The 23431-nt window shown below is 51.6% G+C and overlaps 4 protein-coding genes across 5 annotated transcripts; 2 read left to right on the forward strand and 2 right to left on the reverse strand.

Moving 5' to 3' along the window:
• The first annotated feature begins 260 nt into the window (after positions 1-260).
• Positions 261-3399, forward strand: LOC118504475 (NAD-dependent protein deacetylase sirtuin-2-like). The gene is made up of 4 exons (XM_036038988.1): positions 261-1118; positions 1197-1553; positions 1649-2028; positions 2087-3399. The coding sequence occupies exons 1-4, from the start codon at positions 563-565 to the stop codon at positions 2651-2653; spliced, it is 1860 nt and encodes a 619-aa protein (XP_035894881.1). The 5' UTR covers positions 261-562; the 3' UTR covers positions 2654-3399.
• Positions 3400-6847: 3448 nt separating this feature from the next.
• LOC118504478 (bifunctional glutamate/proline--tRNA ligase) lies at positions 6848-13383 on the reverse strand. The gene is made up of 5 exons (XM_036038989.1): positions 13209-13383; positions 11184-13111; positions 10875-11093; positions 8181-10082; positions 6848-8076 (listed from the first exon to the last, which is right to left on the reverse strand). Exons 1-5 carry the CDS (start codon positions 13249-13251, stop codon positions 6982-6984), a joined length of 5187 nt encoding a protein of 1728 aa, XP_035894882.1. The 5' UTR covers positions 13252-13383; the 3' UTR covers positions 6848-6981.
• Positions 13384-13527: 144 nt separating this feature from the next.
• On the reverse strand, positions 13528-23387 carry LOC118504480 (structural maintenance of chromosomes protein 1A). Its single transcript, XM_036038997.1, has 3 exons — positions 23119-23387; positions 21395-23051; positions 13528-15745 (listed from the first exon to the last, which is right to left on the reverse strand). Exons 1-3 carry the CDS (start codon positions 23228-23230, stop codon positions 13783-13785), a joined length of 3732 nt encoding a protein of 1243 aa, XP_035894890.1. The 5' UTR covers positions 23231-23387; the 3' UTR covers positions 13528-13782.
• LOC118504484 (mitogen-activated protein kinase kinase kinase 7) lies at positions 15944-21347 on the forward strand. 2 transcript variants are annotated; one of them, XM_036039003.1, is made up of 8 exons: positions 15944-16383; positions 16490-16792; positions 16864-17364; positions 17436-17642; positions 17727-17769; positions 20392-20804; positions 20884-20994; positions 21074-21339. In XM_036039003.1, the coding sequence occupies exons 1-8, from the start codon at positions 16297-16299 to the stop codon at positions 21278-21280; spliced, it is 1872 nt and encodes a 623-aa protein (XP_035894896.1). In that variant the 5' UTR covers positions 15944-16296; the 3' UTR covers positions 21281-21339. The 2 variants fall into 2 exon arrangements, with proteins under 2 accessions (XP_035894896.1, XP_035894895.1); XM_036039002.1 differs by having other exon boundaries at positions 15972-16383; positions 17433-17642; positions 21074-21347.
• Positions 23388-23431: the final 44 nt, after the last annotated feature.

The raw sequence follows: 23431 nt of genomic DNA on the forward strand, positions 1-23431 counted from the left end.
CGGAGGAGGCGCCGGTGGTGGTATCGCTTGCGATTTTTTGACGAAAAATGCAACCAAATATCGTCAATCGTCTGTGGGACAACACTTAATATGCGAAGATGACCCATAAATTAGCGAAATTGCTCAAAGGACTGAGAATCGAGGCTGTTTGTTCATGTTGGTAGCCCCATACCATATGTTTTTGTAAACAAACTCTGACATAACTCGACTAAAATGTCGCCCTGTCAAATCGATAAAAATCCACCTTCTAAATACATACACCTTGGGTCTGGCAACACTGCCAGATGACAGGCAAAAAGAACGACGAAGAAAGACGAAAATATTCGCTTGGTTGACGTTTGCGTTTGGGTCGTTTTTGGCACCAATCGGAAAAGTGTTTGCATCCCCATCCGCGACCAAGAAACCTTTGTAGCTGGCTGCGAAAACCGTTGTATCTGCATTGGCACGCGCCACCGGGAAGCCCTCCGCCGTGTTTGGTGTAATCGAGCAGTTGAGTTCCGCCGTCCAAGCGCTTTCCGAGGGTGTGCGCCGATTCGCTGTCGGTGGCCGTCGCACAGTTGGAATGTCGGAGGAGCGCCCTGCTACCACTGCGTCTCCTTCCCCACCACATCACGCACCAATGCTGCAGTGCCTCGGTGGGGCTTTCGATGTGGACCCTGATCCAACGACAAGCCTGCTGACCGCGGCTGCCTCCGCAGCTGTTACAGCCGCTTCGTCCACCGTTCCGGCCGCCGCATCCGCCATCGCAGGTGCATCCGTTGCGCTGACGGAGCCCGCGTCCGATCCAACCATCACGCCACTCGGCCCATCACCGCCGGGCTCCATCGTGAACGGTGGTGCCGGACCCGATTCGGCCTCGGCATTGCCCGACTTTCTGCAGTACGATGATACGGAAGACGACGAGGGAGAAGAGTCGATAAGCATCGAGCGAATACGCCAGTATCTGTCAGACAAGCTCGGGTTTTACACGGCCGATCGATTAGACGATAAGGATGGGGCTGGCGGTGGCGCTAGCCGGAGGGTGCTGGAAACGGTCGACATCGACGGTGTGCTGAAGCATTGGAAAAACGGAGGCTTTAAAAAGATCGTCACCATGGTCGGTGCTGGTATATCAACCTGTGAGTGTGCACCTGAGCTCCGGTCGGTTATGAGTCGCTTCTTGGTAATGATGGTGTTGCTTGCTTCATTCATTTCAGCTGCTGGCATACCGGACTTTCGGTCGCCGGATACGGGCCTGTACAACAACTTGATGAAGTACAATCTGCCGTACCCGCAGGCCATCTTCGAGCTGGAGTATCTGTACCAGAATCCGAAACCGTTCTTTACGCTGGCGAAGGAGCTGTACCCGGGCACATTCAAACCGACACCGTCACACTACTTCGTGCGGTTGCTTGAGCAGAAAGGTTTGCTCGTGCGCCACTACACGCAAAACATCGACACGCTGGAACGCATCGCTGGCATTAGCGAGGAAAAGATCGTCGAAGCGCACGGAACGTTCTACACAAACCACTGTCTCCAGTGCAAGACGGCCTACAGCTTGGAGTTCGTGAAGGGTAAATTGTGGCGAAGTTAGCAAAGCTCGCAACACAACACACGAGCTAAGACGATGGTTTTCCCTCCTGTTTTCTCCCCACTAAATTTTCCCCAGAAATTATCTTCACGGATGAAGTGCCGACCTGCCCGTGCGGTGGTGTCATTAAACCCGACATCGTGTTCTTCGGCGAAGGTTTGCCGGAGCGGTTTCACATGCTACCGCACCAGGACTTTGCCGAGTGCGACCTGCTGATCATTATGGGAACGTCGCTGACGGTGCAACCGTTCGCTTCCCTGGTCGAGTACGCGAACGACTCCTGTGTCCGGCTGTTGATAAACCGGGACAAGGTCGGTTGCAGCAACATCGGTTTCCTGCGCTCCATGATGTTCGGCGAGGGGCTGTGTTTCGATCTGCCCGGCAATCGGCGAGACGTTGCCTGGACGGGTAATTGTGACGACGGGTGTTTCTTCCTGGCCGATCAGCTTGGTTGGGGTGTACGTATCGCTTGAAGCATTCCGAAATCGACTGTTATTAACTCTCTTCCCCTTTTAGGATGAATTGCGCAAGCTGATCGAAACGGAGCATGCAAAGATAAAACCGATTCGACCCCTTCCAGTGAACCCTGCTGTAGCGCCTTCGGTTGAAGGAACGGACGCGGTCGTAGATATGGAACCGACCCCGATCACGGACATACAGCAGCACCACCATCATCATCAGCAACAGCACCACCACCACCACCACCACCAACCACACTCGATCCTAACCGATGATCACTGTCTGGTGGACGAAAGTGAATGTCTGCTGCCAGAGGACGAACACTTTAACGATGTTGCCGACGGTCTTTCCACGCAGGGTGGCGCTGTGGGCGGCGCTGGTGTAGAGGAAAGTGTCCAAGCAATGGCCACCGATTCGCATCACGACCATGAACACCACCATCATCATCAGCATCATGCTTCGGAAGTGAATAATCTTCATCATCATCATCATCATCAACATCCGCATGATCCACAGCAGCAGCAGCAGCAGCAGCAGCACGAAAAGATGGACGAACATCATGACGATGAGGTGGTGGTGGAGCAGCATCCGAAGACGACCCTATCGCTGGAAGACAAAACTTAAGCCTCCACAACAAAACCAAACCAAGCGATGCGTAGGAACGCGACCACATTTTACCAGCGGAAGCACGTGTAACGGTAAAAAGGCAACACACATAACACAAATCCCTCTTTCACTAATTCCAATTCCGATTTATATAATAGTTAAGTTAAACGAAACCGAAATCACACTTACCTTTGGCTGCATCCCCCCTCTAGAGCGCTCCCTTACACCATACACCCTTCAATGACGCTTTATCGTGGCGGTCGGGCAACTGGGGCTTGCCATTACCCACAGCCCGGTCCAGCCAGGATTTTTGAACTCATCAGGCAACATACGCACACACCAACACTCTCATATATATGGAAACATTTACATGCCTTCCCAATAATATCTACTTCAAAGCGTGTATAGTACTTTGTTCTTCTACCAAGACCTTTCCTTCTATTCTGATTATAAAAAAGAAAGCCGGAACAGTTTGTTCGTAAAATAGAACCGTTAAAATGAAATGGGGCAAAGAGGTGAACAGAGGAGCTATATTTAAAAGATTTTAGACAACAATCTGTTCATCGTGTTACTACCGGTAGGGGGTTTTATGTTTATATTACTTTTCCCCTGCCCGAGATTCCGAGCGACACCGCAGATCTCTAGGGAATGTTCGATAGGTATATGTATAGAGTAAGAGTGACAAACAGAACCGGAACTTGGAACGAAGGTAGATCCGATACCGATATGTTTTTCTTTTCTCCTAACATCGTGATGGTTCGATACTCTTTGCCTTCTTTATGGCTTTTTTTTTCTTCCACCGGAACTCGTCCGGAAGGAAAGACGACACAACACGCAAAAATACAACCCAAAGCACGACACAACAAATACCACAGGCAAAGCATCGTCCACCCTTTCATTCGAGAGCGCTGGGAAAGGACGACGGCAACCGGGGTCGACGCATTGCTAATTCGACAGATTTAATAGTATAAGAATTATAGATATATATTTTCATCTTTCGCATCCCCCGCATCCAGAATGAGTAAATGGAAATTGCCGCAGCGGGAAGGAGGTAGAACGTCGCGAGGGAGCTAGAGCCAAGGGGAACGGATTTTCAATCTACAAATCACAACAGTGTGTAGTGTGTGTGTTGGTGTGTGAACAAATCGCATCACACCTAATGCACTCATAATGACGACGAAAGAGAGAGAGAGAGAGAGTAGAACACAAATGGTTAATACAAATGCATCTGTATGTAAAATGCATAGTAACGTCTGCTAAGCAAAAAAGCGAATCTGTGAGGTGAGATCAAGTGACCGGTGGTTACGGTGCAAACAGACACAAACACAAAGCTGTGCAGATGAAGCGAAGGAGACACACAAGGAAATGCGGGCAAATTGAAACACACAAGTAAAAGGATATGAATAGTAAAAGCAAACAAAGGAAGGAAGGAAAGAAACAAGCAAACAAAACATAACAAATTTATTATTTCTAATGCAGCAGCAGCAGCAGCAAAAAACAAACACAAGCGCGCAGTCCAATTTATGACGCAAATATTTGTAATAAACCCGGGGCTAATATAAACACTTCTTGTTTTGTTGTTTTCTCAAGCTATTTTTCCTCCTAATATTGCAATATCGACTCTCGTCCCATTCGTTGCAGAGATAGTTGGAGAGAATTCCGAAACGGGAAAAGCAACCACTGACCAGGATCTAGACGATGCAGCAAATCCAGGAAGCTCCAGGCTTGTAAGAATGACAATGGCCAACATCACATGAGGTAGAGAGAGAGAGAGCCATCCGTGACTCGGAGGTGGAAACTTCGGGCACCATCTTCTGTAAGTCAATCCAGATCCTGGCATACGCTGATGACATAGACATCATTGGTTTGAGGCTCTCCTTTGTACCAGAAGCTTACCGAAAGGATCGAGCGTGCGGCACAGAACCTCGGGATGAAGATTAACGAGGCCGATAACCAAAACTAATGGTGGCACCTTTACTCGAGTCTTATTGCCGTCCTGTCGGCTGTCGTCGACGGGTCTTTCATCGAGGAATCCTGCAACATCCGAAGCTGCTGTCTCCAGGTTCAACGAGAAGATCACCACTGCCTTTCCTTCCTTTCCATCCCCCCCCCCCCCCCCCCCCCATGGTCGAACAGATCGTTGCCCACTCTCTTATAACCGTTGGCGCTACGCGTCCTTTGTAGTACAAGTCCGCTTCACAACCGACCTCAGACCTTTCTAGCGGTTCAGCAATGCGCGTCGCAATCCTAACGGCACCCCTTCTATCCACCTCCGATCCTCTCGAACGATACCGCCTCTTTGCCAAACACTTCTCTAGCGTTTTCGTTGAACCTTTGCAGTAGTGCGGTGCCTTTAGTTGACGGTCCATCGTACACCCCTCGTGACGCGTCTTCTCCCTAAATGATGTTCACGTTGATGTTCCCTCTGTATTGTCTGCGCTGTCTACGGTCAAGTTGTCCTTCTCGCCGCCTGGTCCCGATGGTATCCCTCCCTCTGTCCTCTGTCCCATCAGTGAGGGTTCCTTTCCTACCATATGGAAGTCTGCTTGGCTCTGGCTCTCCCCCTTTTGCTCCAATTACCGTGGTATTTCACTGCCCTCCCCCCTCCCCAATTTCCAAAATCCTTGAATCCCCGCGCCAACACGGTTTCATTCCCAAACGCACAACTTCCTCCAACCTTATGTGGCTTGTATCCTCTGCTCTATCGAACATGTTATCGGGTCGCCAAACTTACGTGGGTATACACCGACCACCGAAACGAGTGCTGCCTTTGACAGTGTTCCTCTCGATCTGCTGATTGCTAAACTCGAAAGACTTGGTATCGGCGGTCGTTTACTGTCCTGGCTGAAGACTTACCTGGTTTCGTGATCGTATAGAGTTAGAGTTTCGTCCTGTTTGTCCGACTCCTTCGTAGGCTCCTCCTCGGGTGTTCCTCAAGCTAGTGTCCTCCGTCCTATTTTATTTCTGTTATTTGTTAATGGTTGTGTTTCCATCCTCCCCGCCGAAGGTTTTCTGTTTTACGCAGATGATCTCAAGATCTTCCTTCCTGTGTCCTCGTCTGCTGATTGCTGTCTTCTCCAAACTCTGCTAGATTCCTTCTCTGTTTGGTGTCGTAAACATGGCCTACTCCTGTCCCCCGATAAGTGTTGTGTGATCTCGTTCGTTCTCGTTCTCGTTTCCCGTTTAGCTACACCCTCTGTGATACAGGAATACGTCGTGTATCCTCTGTAAAGGATCTAGGTGTGTGACTCGACGAAACGCTGTCCGTCAGCGCTCTGCTTGAAGTCCCTGAAGGACTTGATCCTCCTTGGAATACGCGGCTGTAGTCTGGTCTCCCCCAGGCTCCACTGCGATGGCCAGACTGGAGAGCGTTCAGCCTAAATTCACTCGTGTAGCTGTTCGGCGCTTCCTTAACGGTTATCATCTTGCTCTCTCCCTCCCTCTATCCAGCCCGTTGTCGTCTTCTTGGGCTAGATACGATTGAGGATAGGCATTTCCTCCTGGCAAATGAACTTGATGTCCCTTCTCTCCTGTCTACCATCCCTCTTTATGCTCCTTCCCATCGCCTCCACGATATACCTCCTTTTTATATCCCATCCCGCCCACACCCGCTACGGTTCGAACGATCCGCTGCTACGAGCTTTATCGGCTTTCAACAAGTGCTATCACCTGTTCGACTATAGTGTCCTCCTGTCTCGTTTCTCGTGCCCGTCTTCGTGAAGCCTCTTTCCTTGCCACCTAATCCTACTGTTATCCTCTCAGCTTTTGAAGTTGTCCCAAACTTCACTTGTCTGATGTTGAAGTCTTGTCTGAAGCTGGAACTGTACAGAACGTTTATAGTCCCAGTACCCACATACGCCTCTGAGACATGGACTTTGGCGAAATACTCTTAACCGCGTTCGAGAGGAAGCCACTCGGAAGGATTGTTGGTCCCGCGTGCGTAAGTGGAAGGACGATGGACGATGGGCGGTACGGTGATCTTACCATCGTGCAGCGATTTAGACTCCGCAGCCTCCGGTGGGCTGGTCACGTCATAAGAATGACACCGGACAACCCAACCCTTAAACTCCTTTAAAGGCCGTCCACATGGATGGAGGAGGCATGGAAGGCCCAACCCGAGATGCGGCGAAGGATTTTCACCGTCACTTTACTTACTTACTTACTTACCGATTTTGTCACCAGCTTAAAAAGGAAGCCCGTCAAACAAACAAGTAACCCAATTTAAATATTCGCACTGTGTATATCTCGTTAGTTTAAACGGTTGAGAACGTATGGACAGATAGCGTTTTGAGTTTGTAACGTTAGCATCTTTAAAACTGCTTCCAATTGCGCATAGCAAGGGCTTCTTAGTAGCTTCTTCCGAACAGGGTGTAGAATTTGGCCACCCGTCCACAGGCCGGATGTACACACCGGTCCACCTTCGGATCGATGGTGGCCGGCTGCACGAACGGGATGCACAGCGATTTGGCGCCCATCGCCGGTGCGCCCGCCTCAGCCTCCGCATCGTCACGCGCACTCTCGGCCTTGATGCGATCCTCGCAGCTAATCTCGCCACAGAACGGTGCCATGATGATGTTCTTCGCCTCAAGGAACTGCAAAAACTCGGCCCACTGCTTCGTCACCTTCGTGTGCTGCTGCAGATCAGCCTCGGCCCGTTCGTACATGGCGCCGTGGATGGTTTCGAGCAGCCGGGCCAGTGCGACCGTTGCTTCGCCGCGCTTGATCGTCTGCTTCGCACCATTATCACGCCGTACCGCCACAAACTGCTCGTTCTGCAGATCCTTGAAGCCGAGCTCGATACGCACCGGCACACCCTTCAGCTCCCAGTGGTTGTACTTCCAGCCGGGCGAGTAATTGTCCCGATAGTCGCCCTCGCAGCGTATGCCGGCGCCTACAATCGTACGCTCCAGCTCGCGGCAACTGTCGTACAGCCGGCGCCGCTCGTCGTCCGTCGTCGTTGCGGTGATGCCGCACGGTACGATCACGGCCTGGATGCAGGCAACGCGCGGCGGCAACACCAGCCCCTGGTTGTCCGCGTGCACCATTATCATCACACCGATCGTGCGCGTCGTAATGCCCCACGAGTTCTGGTACACGTACTCCTTCTCCTTCGACTCCGGATGTTCGTACACGATGTCGAACATGCGGGAAAAGTTTTGTCCCAGATGGTGGCTCGTCGCGCCCTGGATCGCTCGGCCGGACGCCGAGATGTACGCCTCGACCGTGGTCGTGTAATCGCCGCCGGCAAACTTTTCCTTCTCCGTCTTCCTTCCCTTCACCACGGGGATGGCCAGCAGGTCGGTGTACACCTTCGCGTACAGGTCGAGGATCGTCAGCACCTCCTCGTCCGCTTCCTGCTTCGTCGCGAACGCGGTGTGGCCCTCCTGCCACAGGAATTCACGCGTGCGCAGGAACGGTTGGGGATGTTTAAACTCCCAGCGCTAGACGGCAGCAAAGAAACGAAGCGAACAATCAAAAGGATGGTGTCAAAAGCGAAAGTTTGCTGGGAAGTGCGCGCTACGGATTGCTACCCGGTTCTACTCACCACAACATTGTTCCACTGGTTCAACCGGATCGGCAGATCGCGGTACGATTGGATCCACTTGGCATACGCCGGATACATTACCGTTTCGGACGTGGGACGCACCGCGATCGGTTCCGCCAGGTCGGAATCACCGCTCTTCGTTACCCACGCGACTTCCGGCGCAAAGTCGGCGATGTGTGTCTTCTCGCGCTCGAGTGCCGCCCGCGATACAAAGATCGGGAAGTAACACTCCTTCACGCCGAGCCGTGTAATCTCCGCATCGAACCAGTTCCGGATCGCTTTCCAGATGGCGAACGACCAGTGGCGCAGGATGTAGCACCCGGACACGTCGTAGTACTCGATCATCTCGCCCTTCGTAATGACCTGCGAGTACCAGTCGGGCAGGTTGTCTTCCTTCGTCGCCTCCAGCCCGAGGCGTGTTTGTTTCTTCGGACCGCCGGTGCCATCGTCCTTGCCGGCCGACTTTTGCTGCTCCGGTTTGGGCTTTTGTTCCGGCTTTGGTTTCGCTTCCTTCTTCGCCGGTTTCGTCTGCTGCCGTCCACCGGCAGCTGCTGCCCCACCGGCAGGAACATAATCGCTCCCGGTTAGCTTCTTGTATTCCGCCTTCAAATCTAGCAGCAATTTGACTGCGGCATCGATCTCGGGCTTCGGTGCGCCGCTACCCTTCAGCGCGCGTACCGCATCGCCCTGCTTTGTAATCTTCTCCACCAGCGCCTCCTGCTCGCTGCCGCTGCCAGCCGGGCACATGTTTTCCTTTCCTGCCTTGGTGTCCTTCGCGGGTGGCACCGTTGTGCCGGGCTTCCAGTCCTTGCCGGTTAGCGTTTTGTAATCGGCTTTCAGCTTCAGCAGCAAAGCAACCGCTGAGTCGATGGTTGCTTTGTCCGCTTTGTTACCTTTGAGCGTGCGGACCGCGTCGCCTTGCGCTGCTATCTGAGCCAACAAATCTGAGGCCTCTCCGGTTCCGGCTGCGGGCGGAGCAGATGCAGTGTTCGATGCTGGTAGTACACAGCCCGGTTTCCACTCCTGCCCACCGGTTGCCTGTTTGTACTGTGCCTTCAGATCGAGTAGCGTTTTAACCTGAGCGTCAATATCCGCTTTCGGAGCCTTCTTGCCCTTCAAATCTCGCACCAAATCACCCTGCGCGATGATTTTGTTGCTGATCGCTTCAGCGGATCCGTCGTTGCCGGTACTACCGTCGGCCGGTTTCAATGGAGCGGAAGAAACTGGAGTTGGTACAGTTACCGTCGGCGTTACTGCTCCCGGCTTCCAGTCGCTTCCCGTCGCGGTCTTATACTGTGCCTTCAACTCCAACAGTGTCTTAACGGCAGCGTCCACTTCGGGTTTGGCCGCTTTTTTCGCCTTCAAATCACGCACCAAGTTGCCTTGTTCGACGATCTTTGCATTGATAGCATCGGCACCGCCCGACGAGGTTTGCGGCGGAGCGACGGTTACAGCGGATCCCGGCTTCCAGTCGCTTCCCGTCGCGCTCTTATACTGTGCCTTCAGCTCGAGCAGCGTCTTAACAGCTGCGTCCACCTCGGGCTTAGCGGCCTTCTTCGCCTTCAAATCACGCACCAAGTTGCCTTGTTCAACGATCTTTGCATCCAGCGCATTTGCGTCCGACGATGGCCCGACGGGTGCTGCTGATGCTGGTGCAACCACACTTGCACCCGGTTTCCAATCACTGCCCGTCTGGGCTTTGTATTGTGCTTTCAGATCGAGCAGCACTTTCACTGCCGCGTCAACATCCGCCTTCGGTGCTTTGTCCGCCTTAAGCTTCCGTACCTTTTCGCCCTGCTGGGCGATGGAATCGTTGAGCTTGGACACGTCCGAAGCTCCACCAACACTGGGGGCTGCTGCTGCTGTTGCTGGTTTAGCAGCGGTTTGCTTCGCCTTCTTGCTCTGAACGTACGTAAAACGAAAAAGGGGGATAAAAAACACCATCAGATAATTTGTGACACCGTGGCAATAAGTGTTTTTTCGGTAAATGTTTCTCGTTCGCTGATAAGATATTTACACACGCGATTGCACTACGAAACGAGCTCACAGTCGCCAACGATGTGCACCGAACAACCAACGTGTCACCCTTTCCTGCACGATCACCACTGTGCAGCAGCGAAAGTACACGCCATCAACATCAACATCCCACCGCCAAGCCTACGCGAGCATAACTCCCCCCACTCCGGGGTTGATTATTGCTGCGCCCGCTTTGATCTTACATTCGCTTCGCTGTTCGCGGGAAAGCAAGCGCGCGATTGTGTGAACCACGTAACACTACCACACTCAAAGCAACGGTTCCAATGAAAGCGTTCAACAACTTGGTATGATGCGAAATCCAAATCTAGACCGATTTTAAGTAAATATCAGGACACTCTACTAGTTTAGGCGGCTAAGGAGGCCCACAAGTTAGTTGCATGGAACGCACTCGCACGAAAGCTTTCGTGGAAGTGCACAGTGGATTGAGAACATGCCGAGATAGGACAAAATTATTTAATTCAAACTCAGTAAATATTACTGCCGGTAAAGCGGCTGAGCTGTAAAACGGCCGAATCTACGTTTTCCATTTTGGCGATCACCTTTTTACAGGCGAGCCCCAGGAGTGTACTTATTGCTTGAGAACGAACCTACAAATCTGCACCAGGTACCTAGGAAATGTTTCAAAGCTCGTTCCGTTCCAAAAAAATCGACACTCACCTCTCCAGCTGCTTCCTTCTTGGGAACGTTTGCAGTCGGAACTGCCGCAACATGGCCATCGGGAATCGCGAACAGGACTATCGGTGTCTCGGCCCCGCTAAACTCGCTGGCCGGTTGGTAGGCTTGATCCACCTTGAAGAAACCACGGCGCTGCAGTTGAATAATGTCTCCCTTGCGAAGATTCTTCAGCTCCGGATCGCCCAACATTGGAACCTCGGTCTGCAAGTGAAGCATAGAACTGGTGAGCCTATTGGTTCTCTTCTCTCTCTCTCTCTCTCTGGTCTCGCTCAATGCCCGACAGCTACGTACCCTCGTCTGATGGCCGATATAGTTCTTGAAGTCTTCATCCCTTCCCAGCACCGGTTTGCTGATGATATGCTCAAAGTACACGCAGTACGTTGGCGTGTACTGATCCGCCGGCAATTCGCACAACCACGTAAGCTTGAGCGTTTTCTTGTAATCCTTATTGTCCAGGTTCGGTGTAGCGTCAATCGACACCGGCACTCCACCGGCACCCCGATGCACCTTCGTGATCAGCAGATTGCCCCAGTTGATGAACGTTGCATTTTCACCCTCCTTCAGCTCCTTCGCGTCGGCCAAATCGATCAGCACACGAGGCCCGTAATGGACCGTCTTCATGCCAATGTCCGCGTTCTTCGGGTGTACCGCGGCCTGCATCGTTCCCGGCTGCACGCCAGCCACATTCACCGGGACTCGCTGCTCGTGCTCGAGCGCCGTATAGCGGGGAGCGATCGGATCGATCACCTTCTTGTTGAAGGCCCAGATCTTGTCCCACTCCATAAACACGACCGATTTGCTCGAACCCTGCGCGATGATGAATTCGCGCAAACCTTCCACCGTCATGCCGCGGCGCAGAATGCCACGCACGGTCGGGAACCGCGGATCGTCCCACCCATCGACCAAACCTTCCGCCACGAACCACGTCAGCTTGCGCTTGGAAAGCACCGTATTGGTCATGTTAAGCCGGCTGTACTCCCAGATGTAGGGACGCCGGAGCCCCAGCGCCTCGATGAACCAGTAGAACTGCTCGTCCCGATCGTGGTACTCCATGGTGCGCAGTGTGTGCGTCACGTTCTCGATCGCGTCCACAATCGGACAGGCGAAATCGTACGTCGGGTACACCTTGTACTGTGTGCCGGTACGTGGATGTGGTTCGTTTTTGCACCGATAGATCGTCGGATCACGCATACACCCATTCGGCGAGGACATGTCGATTTTGGCCCGCACGCAACACTTCTGTCCCGCTTCCGTACCCTTCACCATTTCGGCCCACAGTGCCAAATTCCGTTCCGGGGTGTTGCTGCGATTCTTCGACTCGACACGCTCCTCGCGCTCCTTCTTCATCTGTTCCGGTTCCGTGTCGTCCACGTAAGCCTTTCCCTCCTTCAGCAAACGGACGCAGTAGTCCAGCATCAGGTCAAAGTACTGCGAGGTGTGCGTGAACAGATCCGGCTTGATCTGCAGCATCTCCAGGTCCTCCAGAATCACCTGCTCAAAGTGCACGTTCTCTTTGGCCGGATTCGTGTCGTCAAATCGCATAATCAGCTTGCCCTGGAACGCTTGCTGGTAGTACTGGTTGAGCAGGGCCGCCTTGGCGTGGCCGATGTGCAGGTAGCCGGACGCTTCCGGGGGAAACCGCACAACCACCTTGCCCATTTCGGCACCGGGCAGATCGACGAACTTACCCTGCTCGCGCTTGCCACCGTCCGCACCCTTATCCGGACTCGGTTCCTTCACCTTTGCCGAGGAAGCTGCCGCCGTACGTAGCTCGAGGGCGTGCTTCTGCAGTGCTTCCTTGGTACAGGGCTGTGCCATTATCAGATTGTACCACCGCTGCACGTGCAGTGGAATGCCAATCTTCTTCAGCTCCTCGTACCGGACGTACAGCTCGTTGAACACGGCCAAATCGGCGATGGTAAGATGATTGGCCACCAGGTACGTTAGCGGCCCGAGACATTTGTTCAGATATTTCAACTCATCCGCCAGGTTCTTCTCCAAGGAGAGGGTGTACGTCAGCCAGTGATCGATCTGCGTTCGTTCGATTGGTGTTGCACCGTACAGACGGAACGAGGGGACCACTCTTGCCAACGCCCGCAACACATCATTGTTGGTGATGCAGGCCAGCGTACGGGTTGAGTAAGAGATGGACGTTTCGCTACCCCAGCGCACCTCGATCGGGTACGACGGACGTAGCAGTTCCGCAGCGATGAGTCCACCTGAACGGAAAATTTCGTCAGCACAGCGAAACCTATTTTTACGAGCCTAGGCTGTGGGATCATCACCAACAAGGACCGTGGTGGCCCCTTTACTTACCCACCGCCGCATTCGTCTTGCAGCACACAAAGGTCGATACCATTTTTAGCGGAGCGCCGTATTCAGTCCAGCGAATTTCCGTTTTCCCTGGCCAAATTCAGTAGCGGACCAACTTTACACTGAAACAGGTAGCCGGCAGGCACTTGAAACGTGTTTGCGTGTGAAAATTTTGACCAACACCTTGACGTTCGCATTCAACCATCCACAGAGCAGCGTGTTTATAACAGGTGCCCGATTTCTTCATTCATGTTGCATGACAACGGCTGTTGCAGTGACACATAGATTCTTTCCGTTATTCTACACAGCAGAACTGCACTAAATTTTTATTATTTATTAATTATTACATACTGCTCGTTATTATATTATTCCATAAATGATAAATTATTCGTCTGATATTGAAAACATGTCCAACAGTTCCAACGCGCTCTTAAACTAGGCAACTGAAGCACAAAACAGAAACAGAAGTCGTCTAAGTATAAAAAAAATGGTAGGATGAATATCGCCCAGCACCGGCCTAATATAGTCGTACTTGATGGAGAAAATACCTACGTCTCGATGGTGGAACCAATTTGCTCTAGTATTCATTACGATGCTCATACTGCTCCAAATCGAAGAGCAGTGTTTGCGACACCAGACAGTCGGCCGGATTTGGACAGATACCGATCAGTACGTCCGCGTGCGAGTAAAACTCCTCCTTCAGCGATATTACGATCGTCTGCAGGTTGGTTGTTTTCTCCCGTATATAAGACGCCACCTTACCGATGTTCGTGTTGTCGAGAGCCGCATCGATTTCGTCCAGCACGAAAAATGGTGCCGGCTGGAAGCTGTGAATGGCGAACAGCAGCGCAAGGGCAGCGATCGTCTTCTCACCACCGCTCAGATTGCTCATCGGCTGGAATCGTTTGCCGGGCGCAACGCAATTGTAGTTAATACCGTCGAGGTATGGTTCCTCCGGATTGTCTGGTCCCAGGTATGCTTGGGCGGCCTCGTTCCTCGACAGCTGTTTGTAGATGGCGTCGATCGCATCGGAGATGTGATTGCAGCAATTGGTGAACAGCGTACACCGTTCGTTTTTCACCTTCTCGAATGCTGCCTTTGCCTTTTTCGCCTTTTTCCGAGCCACCTCGAACTCTTCGTTCGTCGACTGGATTTTCTCCGTCACGCGGTCTAGCTTCTGCATCGCCTTCATGTTGGGTGTTTGTATCTTCTCGAGCGTGTCAAGCTTGGCCTGCAGTTCCTTCGCTAGCGTGTCGCCGCTTTTTTTAATCTGATCCGGATCGGACAGATTCTTCAGCTGGTGCTCGAGCTTACGGTAGTCTATTTCGATACGGCTTTCCCGCTCATAAGCTGACCCACCGCCGCCGGGCGTTCCATCGGCCGCGTAATCTCCGCCCTGTCCACCACCAGCCGCCTGCGCTGGCTGGGCTGCCTGCTGCTGCCCGATGTCGTCCATGGAACCTTGCAGCAGCGGTATCTCGATCGCATCCATCTTGGCCTGCATCAGTATGTTGTGCCGCTTGCTTTTCATGGTTTCCATTCGGGAATCTATGTTAGCTATGCTTTGCTGAATCGCGGCCAGTTCCTTCGCTAGTGCCTGCACCTCCCGCCTTGCCTTTGCCATCTCTTCCTCCATCTGATCGACCAGGTTTTTGTGGGCAGCTTTCTCCTGCTTCATCAGCTCTATCTTCTCCTTGTCCTTTTCTATCTCCTGGCGCTGCCGAGCCTCCGTTTGCTTGTACGTCTCGAGCGAATCCTCATCGTCCTGCACCGCACGCTCCCAGCGCTGCACATTTTTCGACGTATCTTTCGAACGCTCAAACTCAAGATTGTTGTTGATGCGATCGATCTGCTGCTCGAACTCGGCCCGCTTCTTCGCACGCTCCTGCTGCAGCACCAGCTCACGCTCCTCGAACTGGCGAATGTTGGCCACCCCGATGCGAGCGCAAAACTCAGCGTACACATCGTCCTCCACGTTGTTCATGCTTTCCTTAATGTCCTGTATCTTCATATCGCGCTGCTGCATTCTACGCTCGATTTCGCTTATCTTGGGACCAATCTGATCCAGCTGACGGGTGAAATCTTCCAGCTGCCTGTCATACTCGTTCATGTTCTTTTTGGACGTTTCCAAGTCATTTTGGCTATATTTGAGCCGATTTTCGAGTCCCCGTATCTGACTTTCCACCGTCGTGAGTTCTCCCTGACGGCGGGTTTTCTTCATCACCTCCTTCAGCTCCTCGGTGATCTTTTCCTTCTGCAGCTTCAGCTGTGCCATATGCTTTTCGTCCCACCGTTTAGCCTTGCGAGCGAGATCGTGGCTGCCGCCAGAGATAATGCCCGACTTCTGGTAGAATGTTCCGTCCAGCGCTAGCGCATCGTAACGGCTGCGATCGATTTCGTACGCCACCTTCATCGCATCGTCCGGAGTTTCGCAAACGAGTGCATTGTTGGTCGCAAACAGGACGGCCGGTTCGATTTCCGGCGGACTGAACTTCAGCACATCATAAATCAGCTTCACATTTCGCGGCTCTTCAATGTTCCTAAAAGCAGCAAAAGAAGATATAAAATATTAGTTAAAAAATAATGTAAATTTACAATTTATGTGGCAGTCAAAACCCAATTTTTTTAATTTTTTGTCGCGCAACATATGCAAGTGCACATCGGAATCGCTACCGCTCGCCCAACATCTTTCGTGCAACACAATCCCCGTTTGACGTTTCCCACTGTCATGTGTTGACAGTTTTCCTTCTCGCTGATGACAAAAGGAAAAATATTTAGCATAGCCGAAGCGTAACTACACAAGAAGGAGGAGCAGCGTTCAATTATCTATGAGAATACGATAAAAGAAAGAAAAACATTACGCCGATACTTTAATGCGTTCGCGTTCGTTCTATGTGATGTTCCCCCGGCCGTATTGCATGTGAATCTAGCTAGTGGCCGCTGGTTTCATTGTGTTTGCCATCATCTAGCCGCGCGTTCGGCATCCATTCTCGTTACTTCGCCCAACTGAGAGGGCGAATGAAGGGAATTGCCTGAATTCGAGGCCAGAATCAAAATACGAAGCGAAACGTAATAAGGATCCTCGCAGGCAATGTCCAGGGAGCAGATCAATCGTGTGAACAGCGTGCTACCGCCCTTCGTTACTGCAATAGACATCAACGAAATTGAACAGATTGCAGTAAGTGCTGGCTGTTGAGTGTTGACATCCACAATGCTCCAGAGCACCAAACACACAAAACACAACATTTCCAACTAACTTCTCCCACACACTTTTTGTATTCCAGACCGTCGGTAAAGGTTCTTACGGAACAGTAATTAAAGCGAAATGGAGAAACAAATACGTCGCCGTGAAATACCTGGAGTCACACTCCATTACCGAACACGCATTTACCGCCGAGGTGAGCCACTTGTCCCGTGTGGCACATCCCAACATAATCGAGCTTTACGGAGCTTGCACGGAATCACCGCACGTTTGCCTCGTGATGGAGTACGCGGACGGTGGCTCACTTCACAAAGTGCTGCACTGTAGGCCACGGCCCGTCTATACAGCCGCGCATGCAATGAGCTGGGCGCGGCAATGCGCGGAGGTAAAGCAAGCGCACATAAGCATCAGTGTATGCGGAATTAAATCGATCTCTTTGGAATCGTTTCTCTTCAGGGTGTTGCCTATCTGCACGACATGACCCCCCGACCCATGATCCATCGCGATCTGAAACCACCGAACCTGCTGCTGGTCAACAATGGTACCGTGCTGAAGATATGCGACTTCGGTACAGTCACGGACAAATCGACGCTCATGACCAACAACAAGGGCAGTGCCGCGTGGATGGCGCCGGAAGTGTTTGAAGGTTCGTCTTACACCGAAAAGTGTGACGTGTTTAGCTGGGGTATCATCCTGTGGGAGGTGATAGCGCGCGAACAACCGTTCAAACACATCGACACGTCGTACGCGATCATGTGGCGCGTGCATCGTGGTAGCCGGCCACCGCTCATCGAGCACTGCCCAAAACCGATCGAACAGTTGATGATACAGTGCTGGGACAAGGAACCGATCAGACGCCCCTCGATGAAGGAGGTGGTCGGCGTGATGAACGAACTGTGTAAGCTGTTTGTGGGCGAAAATGAACCAATCGGTAACGAGTTTCTACCCGAAGATGAGGTAAAAAAAAAGGGCAGAACATGTACTGGTTGTATTTAGCACCTGCTGCTAATATGCGTTTTCGTCAGCAGGATGACTCGTACAGGATGGCTTATCCAAGCGAAAGTATCGTTTCGGAAAGCATGGACAACGGGCTAGATACGAACAACAGTCGATCGGGAACGATCACTAATAACAACAGCACGGTACAGCGGATACGCGACATGCCGCTGAGGGATAGTCCACTAAGAAATGTGCCACCAAGCGTACTGCAACCGCTACACATCGAGGTGAACCCGGTAAGTGAAGAATAAGATAAGAGCCACCTATACTTTAAATCGATCTATCAATCTAAAATTTTACCGAACTATTTCTTATTGTAGTTTGACCAACCAATGGACCTTGGAAGCGGTATTCTACATCCAGGTAGGTACTGCACGAACAACATTAAATCATAAAGAAACGGCAGACACAGCAAAAAAGTGGAAAGGTTAGCCCTACGGGCTGATAAAACTAATGCAGGGTCACAAACTGATCTCAAACCATGCAGATATTGCTTTCGTGTTTCACCTAATTGACCATTTATCAACAAAGAACATAGCAACTACAAACAAGTAGTTGGTTGGTAGACTGATAAAGCTTGTTTTCTTAGCGACGCTCATCAGAAAACTCATTCCGTTTCCCTTGGCACGCGTTGGCCAATTTTTCCCGTGTGCGTGCATATCCATGCATGTGACGCTTTGCTTCCGGGGATAGCTTCACCATTGAATTCGGAATGCACGTGCTGCCGAAGATCTGGTGGGAACCTTTTATAACGCAATCGCCATTGCGCAGCACGGTTTGCGCAGTGGTCGTTGCCCCCAAACAAATGAAACGCGTTATATTATAATAAGGAAACCACCATCATAATGCGGGACGCGCTTCGTCTCAAGTTTGATGATTGCACGGCGGCCTCGTCGCATGACTCATGCCGTTCGAATTTTCCCATCTGAGCATGCGGCACACAGCCAGCCGGGGCTGCGCTGCGGAACGCTCGGTCACACACATACCCATAAGAGGTCGGCACCCCTTGTGGCGTATGGCGGAAAACCCTATCCCGAAATATCAACGCTGCAAAACAGCAACGAGGGCGTCGGATGGGGGTAGGTGTGTAACACAAGCAGCGGGAATATTACTCATACCTATTTTTAGCGGGATGTAATTTATTTTTTGTTTTCAACTATATGAAGCACACCATCCCCACACCCCCGCCCCGACCATCTCCCTTCCCCCTTGCTCGCCAGCATCAAGAAAAGAGAGCGTCGTAACCGCGCTGCTGGGGTCTGGTCACGGACACGGACCAGCTGCAAACCATCCCGAGATTGATGTGCACAGATCGAAAACTGTGCTGTGTTGAGCTGGCGGCGAATAATGAGGGATTTTCCGATCTGCTGATATTTATATTTTCTTCGCTTGCCGGGGAAAAATGGGACGGAGTGGGGGTTTGAGGCAGATAGTTTACCATCACCGCCCATCCATGGTTGTTGGTCACACATATTTTGCGTTTCGCTCAGTACCCACACACACACACACACGCTCCGAATCCCTATACAGATTGTAAGGTGTACACTGACGGAGGAGCATTCCTGTCGTCCCAGTCACGATCGCCTGCTTTTCGTTCTGCAGTCTCGTTCACTCGCGAACGACTCATTTCCTTGTTGTGTATTTGAGGCTGGGGCTATATACTCATGCGCTCAACATTTCCACGAAATATGACCCACACACACACACACACACATTGCTCGCTCCCTCTCACCTAGTGGTCGGAAAAACGCGGAGCACGTTCTAACACGAGATTTTTCCGAAAGTGGGGGTTCTTCACTGCTGACTACTGGCTCCAATTGAATCACGTTCGATCCGCGCGTACGGTTGCTTTCGAGAGCTGCCTTCTGCATCTGCGTTCACACTAGGTTCAGATGGACGGTGTTGTAGACACTCGAAAACCAATCGTTTTGTGATAGCAACCGAAGAAAAAGGCAATTTGGTGTAATAGCAACGGCACATACATTTTTCACGTGCTGTAGTGTTGAATGCGACAAGCCCGTTTGTAGTCACACCAGCGCATAGTAAAGCGAGAGAGCGAGGAACGGAGAGATAGAACAAGCGATCCCCCTAAGTTACACTTCATCTGACCAGTCATCAAGGGACAACGAGTGTCCACGACGCTTCACGACAGTAGCGAAATATTACCGTACACATTTTATCGTCCTCTGCGCGAAACGACGCAATCCGATCAGTGAAGTGAAGCAAAAGGATTCAAGTGAAACGTGATCAGCGATAGGTAACGCGGTCAGGGATCTCATCCTTCGCGCATCCTAACCACCAGGTGTTAGAAACGAACGCAACGACAAACTCTTACTCTACACATAGCAGCAGCATTTTGCTCGCTCGTCACGATTAATCATCCGCCTGACACCGGAGGCTCACAGACGTTCCGAATTGCTCTCTCCGATCGCCAGTCACAGCATCAACCGCGTACGGGATTTGTGTTTATTATTCTCAGCAATGAACTGCGCAACGGAAAGGGATTTCGACATGACGGTGTAGGGCAGCAAAACGCGAGGCAGAATGGGGCAAAAGTAATCGAGTGAGATATCTCGTGCCTCGTATAAATACACATAAACCGATCAAACGGCACAACGCGCTAGAGCCCTCGGGTTCCTCATACCAAAGGGCGCTATAGAGGAGCAATTGTGTGTGTGTGTGAGTAGTTGGAGGTTTCGGTACCATTTGTCACGGGAACTGTTTCCCGATCCGACCGATCAAAATGTGCGACAGTGTAACTTCCACGGTCATATCCTCTTCAAACGCTACCAACACGCTACAAAGCTGTTGGATTGTGTACAGTAAGTATAACCTTGGCTCCTGGCGCTGCGATTAGTGCCGATTTTCAAACGATTGTTACGTGTTTCTTTAGGGTAAAGCCATTCCCAAATCTTAGTGTGAATGAATCATTTTTTAACCCTTGCTTTGTTGTTGTGTCTTTGTTTTTTGCAACCCCTCGCTAAGCCAACAACCAGGGCACAGAAGGATTGACTGTGACAAAATGTACCAACGCCCCGATGGATAGTGTCAGCAGCATCAACAGTTCGATCACCTTTGGCAACCCCCCGGCGGCACCAGGCGGCATCATACCGCCAGCACATCAACAGTACGATCCCGGTTGCAGGAACGCCGCGACAAACGCCGTTGCTCCAGTGAACGACAACGCGGACGATGGCGCTGAGGAAGTGGAACGGAGGGAAGGCGTTGCTGGTGGAAGAGGAGAGCGTAACAGCACGAAACAAAGCGAGGCCGCCCTCAGCGACACATTGTACAGTATTTTAGATCCAAACCTAAGACCCTTAACGCCGGTGCCAAACAATCCGCTATCGGAGCAGATACACAACGAGCACAAGATGTTGGTGCAAAAGTATTTTGAGGTAAGCGGAACACGTTGTACCACGACGGTACCGTCAATGATCATGCTACTAAATCTAATGGCGCATTTCGTCCGCAAAGTTTGAAACACAGATCGTTACCAGTATGGCGCAACGGGAGATGCTGCAAAACAATATGAAGCTGGAAGAGTTGCAGTTAAAGAAGGCGTACATTAAGCGGCTCGAGGAACGAGTAAGCCAACCACCACCACAATGGTTCCTAGCCAATCGTCCGAAATTTAAATCTCTCCGTTTGTGCGTCTTTTTCCCAGGAAGCACTACAAAAGTTCAAGGCAAATCTACAGAAACAGCTGAACGACAAGAATCGGCAGCAGCAAGCGAGACATCAACAGCAGCAGCAGCAACTGCAGCAGCAGGTATTGCTGCCTCCACCGCCGCTGAATCGACAGGAATCAGACTCCGAATGGGTGATAATACAACCGGCGGACGCCAGACCAAAGACAGACAATCACAACTAGACCCTAACCGATCCCCCTTTTCTTAAACAACTAGGATTAATAAACATTGTGCTATTTGACCCCGCTGCCTTTCTTGTGTGCGTGTGTACGAGTGGGAGAGAAAGCTGCACTTACCTGAGGCGCTCCTTGAGCGGTTTCTTCTGTATGTAGTCGAGCGGCAGGAACGTTTCCACGTCCAACATTTTCTCCTTCAGTATCTGAATACAGCGCCGGGCCGTTTTCTCCGTGTCCACGATGATCGCTTCCATGTACTTGCCCAGCACCTTCGTTACCGCGACGTTGTAGCGCTTGTGGGTCGGCTGACACATGTTGATCATGCGGTCGTACACGCCCGGCACCTCCAGCTTAAACAGTTCGACCACTTCCTGCTTCTTCTTGCGGCGTGCATCTTCGTGCTTGTCGATTTTGGCATCGCCCAGCTGCTCGCGCACATTGTCCAGCTCGGATTGTAGCTCGTGGATGCGCTCCTTCGAGGTGCCCACGTCTTGGCTCAGTTCCGCCTTGATGCGTCGCTGCTCTTCCAGCCCCATCTTGCTGGTTTTGATGTGATCGATCAGCTTTTCCTGCCGCTTGAGTGCTTCATTTCTTTCCGACTCAATTTTCTTATAGTTCTCCTCGATCTGGGCCTTCTTGTTGATTTCGCTGTCGAGCAGATCCTGGTCCGACTTTTGTTCGCGGTTTACCGAATCCAGATGGATGAGATATTTACCCGACGTTCCATCCGCCTTCTGTTTCAACCGATCGTACTCCTGTACCAGATCACGCTCGAGATGGACATTGCTGCCCCGCTTCTTCGATTCACCTGCCACCTCGTTCTCGAACGCGGCCCGCTTCACTTCCACCTCGTGCAGTTCGTCCACCAGCTTTTTTATGTCGGCCTGGTGTGCTTCGTCGGCTCGGCGCGCCTGCTCGAGCGTTTTCAGCGCCCCGTCAAGCTTTTTCTGCGTGTGCATTACCTTTTCCTTCGCTTTGATGAACATCGGATGGCGTTTGCTCATTTCCGCCTCTACTTCCCGTATTTCCTGCTCTTTTTTGGCCATTTCGCGTGACATTTTGCCAACCTCCTTCTTTTTCTCCTTCAAAATTTCGTCCGCTTCCTCCTTGCGCTTTTCAATGATGTTTAGCTCCTGCTGCTTGCTGATTTGGTCCTCCTTCAGGCGTTTCGATTCCTTCTCGTTGTGGAACAAGCGGAACAGTTGATAGTGGACTTGCTTTTCGCTACACTCCTGTTTGAGGCTTGTGTACCGATCAGCTTCTTGTTTTTCAAGCTTTGCTTCCTTGCGTTCAGCAGCGATACCTTTCTTCTTCTGGTAGGTAAATTGTGTCTCTTCTTCGGCCATCTGCATCTCGTGCTTCAGCCGGTTGTATTCCTCCTTCAGCAAGCCCGACCCACTGATCTCCTCGAAAAGTGCGGTACGTTCCTTCGCATTCTTGATCGCGATGGTCTCAACCGCGCCCTGGAATACGAGGAAATTCTTCGCCTTCACATTGATGCCCAGTTTTTCGAGCTCGGCTAGGTAGTGTTGCGGAGATACTACCGAACCGTTAATGCGATACTCGGACGATGCATTAATGACGGACCGTTGGAACGTTTTCTCGACTTCACCCTCCGTTTCGTTCGTGATGATAAACCTCGCCATCACTGACGCACGGTTCGAAATGGGACGCCCGATCGAGGCACCGTTTATGAGTTCCGTCAGCTTCCGTACACGGAGGCTGCTCGTTTTCTCTCCCATGACGAAGCTGATGGCGTCCATGAAATTGGACTTTCCTACAAGTGAAACGAATCGTATCATCATACAGTGGCTCGCACGACAAACAAAACAACCGCCGCTTACCAGATCCATTCGGTCCGATAACAGCAGAAAAGCGCTTCAACGGTCCAATCGTTGTGCGTCCCCGGTAGGACTTGAAGTTTTCCACCTCGATACATTGCAAAAAAGCCGACATTTTGCGTCGCCTTTACCTCCGCTTTAGGTCAAACGTTGGGGCTCACGTCGAGGACGATAATTTCCAGCCGCTTCGTTCATAAATCGGCTGAAAACCACAGAAAACACCGTAAATCCGAGCACTGTAGCACGGCGACCAGCAGCAGCACAGAAAAGTTGTTTGCGTCAATATGGCGCCCCCGAATTCCTGCTAGCTGCAGGA

Source organism: Anopheles stephensi, chromosome 2 (genome assembly GCF_013141755.1).
Source record: "Anopheles stephensi strain Indian chromosome 2, UCI_ANSTEP_V1.0, whole genome shotgun sequence".
Taxonomy (NCBI): domain Eukaryota; kingdom Metazoa; phylum Arthropoda; class Insecta; order Diptera; family Culicidae; genus Anopheles; species Anopheles stephensi.

Excerpts from the sequence above, each read along its gene's own strand:
- LOC118504475 (XM_036038988.1), top strand. The coding sequence starts at position 563 with ATGTCGGAGGAGCGCCCTGCTACCACTGCGTCTCCTTCCCCACCACAT. Across the intron at positions 1,119-1,196 it reads CGGTGCTGGTATATCAACCT|CTGCTGGCATACCGGACTTT; the intron begins GTGAGTGTGCAC and ends CATTCATTTCAG. Across the intron at positions 2,029-2,086 it reads CCGATCAGCTTGGTTGGGGT|GATGAATTGCGCAAGCTGAT; the intron begins GTACGTATCGCT and ends TTCCCCTTTTAG.
- LOC118504478 (XM_036038989.1), bottom strand. The coding sequence starts at position 13,251 with ATGGTATCGACCTTTGTGTGCTGCAAGACGAATGCGGCGGTGG. Across the intron at positions 13,112-13,208 it reads CAAGACGAATGCGGCGGTGG|GTGGACTCATCGCTGCGGAA; the intron begins GTAAGTAAAGGG and ends TTTTCCGTTCAG. Across the intron at positions 10,083-10,874 it reads AGAAGGAAGCAGCTGGAGAG|AGCAAGAAGGCGAAGCAAAC; the intron begins GTGAGTGTCGAT and ends ACGTACGTTCAG.
- LOC118504484 (XM_036039002.1), top strand. The coding sequence starts at position 16,297 with ATGTCCAGGGAGCAGATCAATCGTGTGAACAGCGTGCTACCGCCCTTC. Across the intron at positions 16,384-16,489 it reads ACGAAATTGAACAGATTGCA|ACCGTCGGTAAAGGTTCTTA; the intron begins GTAAGTGCTGGC and ends TTTGTATTCCAG. Across the intron at positions 17,770-20,391 it reads AAGCGGTATTCTACATCCAG|CCAACAACCAGGGCACAGAA; the intron begins GTAGGTACTGCA and ends CCCCTCGCTAAG.
- LOC118504480 (XM_036038997.1), bottom strand. The coding sequence starts at position 23,230 with ATGTCGGCTTTTTTGCAATGTATCGAGGTGGAAAACTTCAAGTCCTAC. Across the intron at positions 23,052-23,118 it reads TATCGGACCGAATGGATCTG|GAAAGTCCAATTTCATGGAC; the intron begins GTAAGCGGCGGT and ends TTTCACTTGTAG. Across the intron at positions 15,746-21,394 it reads CCGCTCAAGGAGCGCCTCAG|GAACATTGAAGAGCCGCGAA; the intron begins GTAAGTGCAGCT and ends TGCTGCTTTTAG.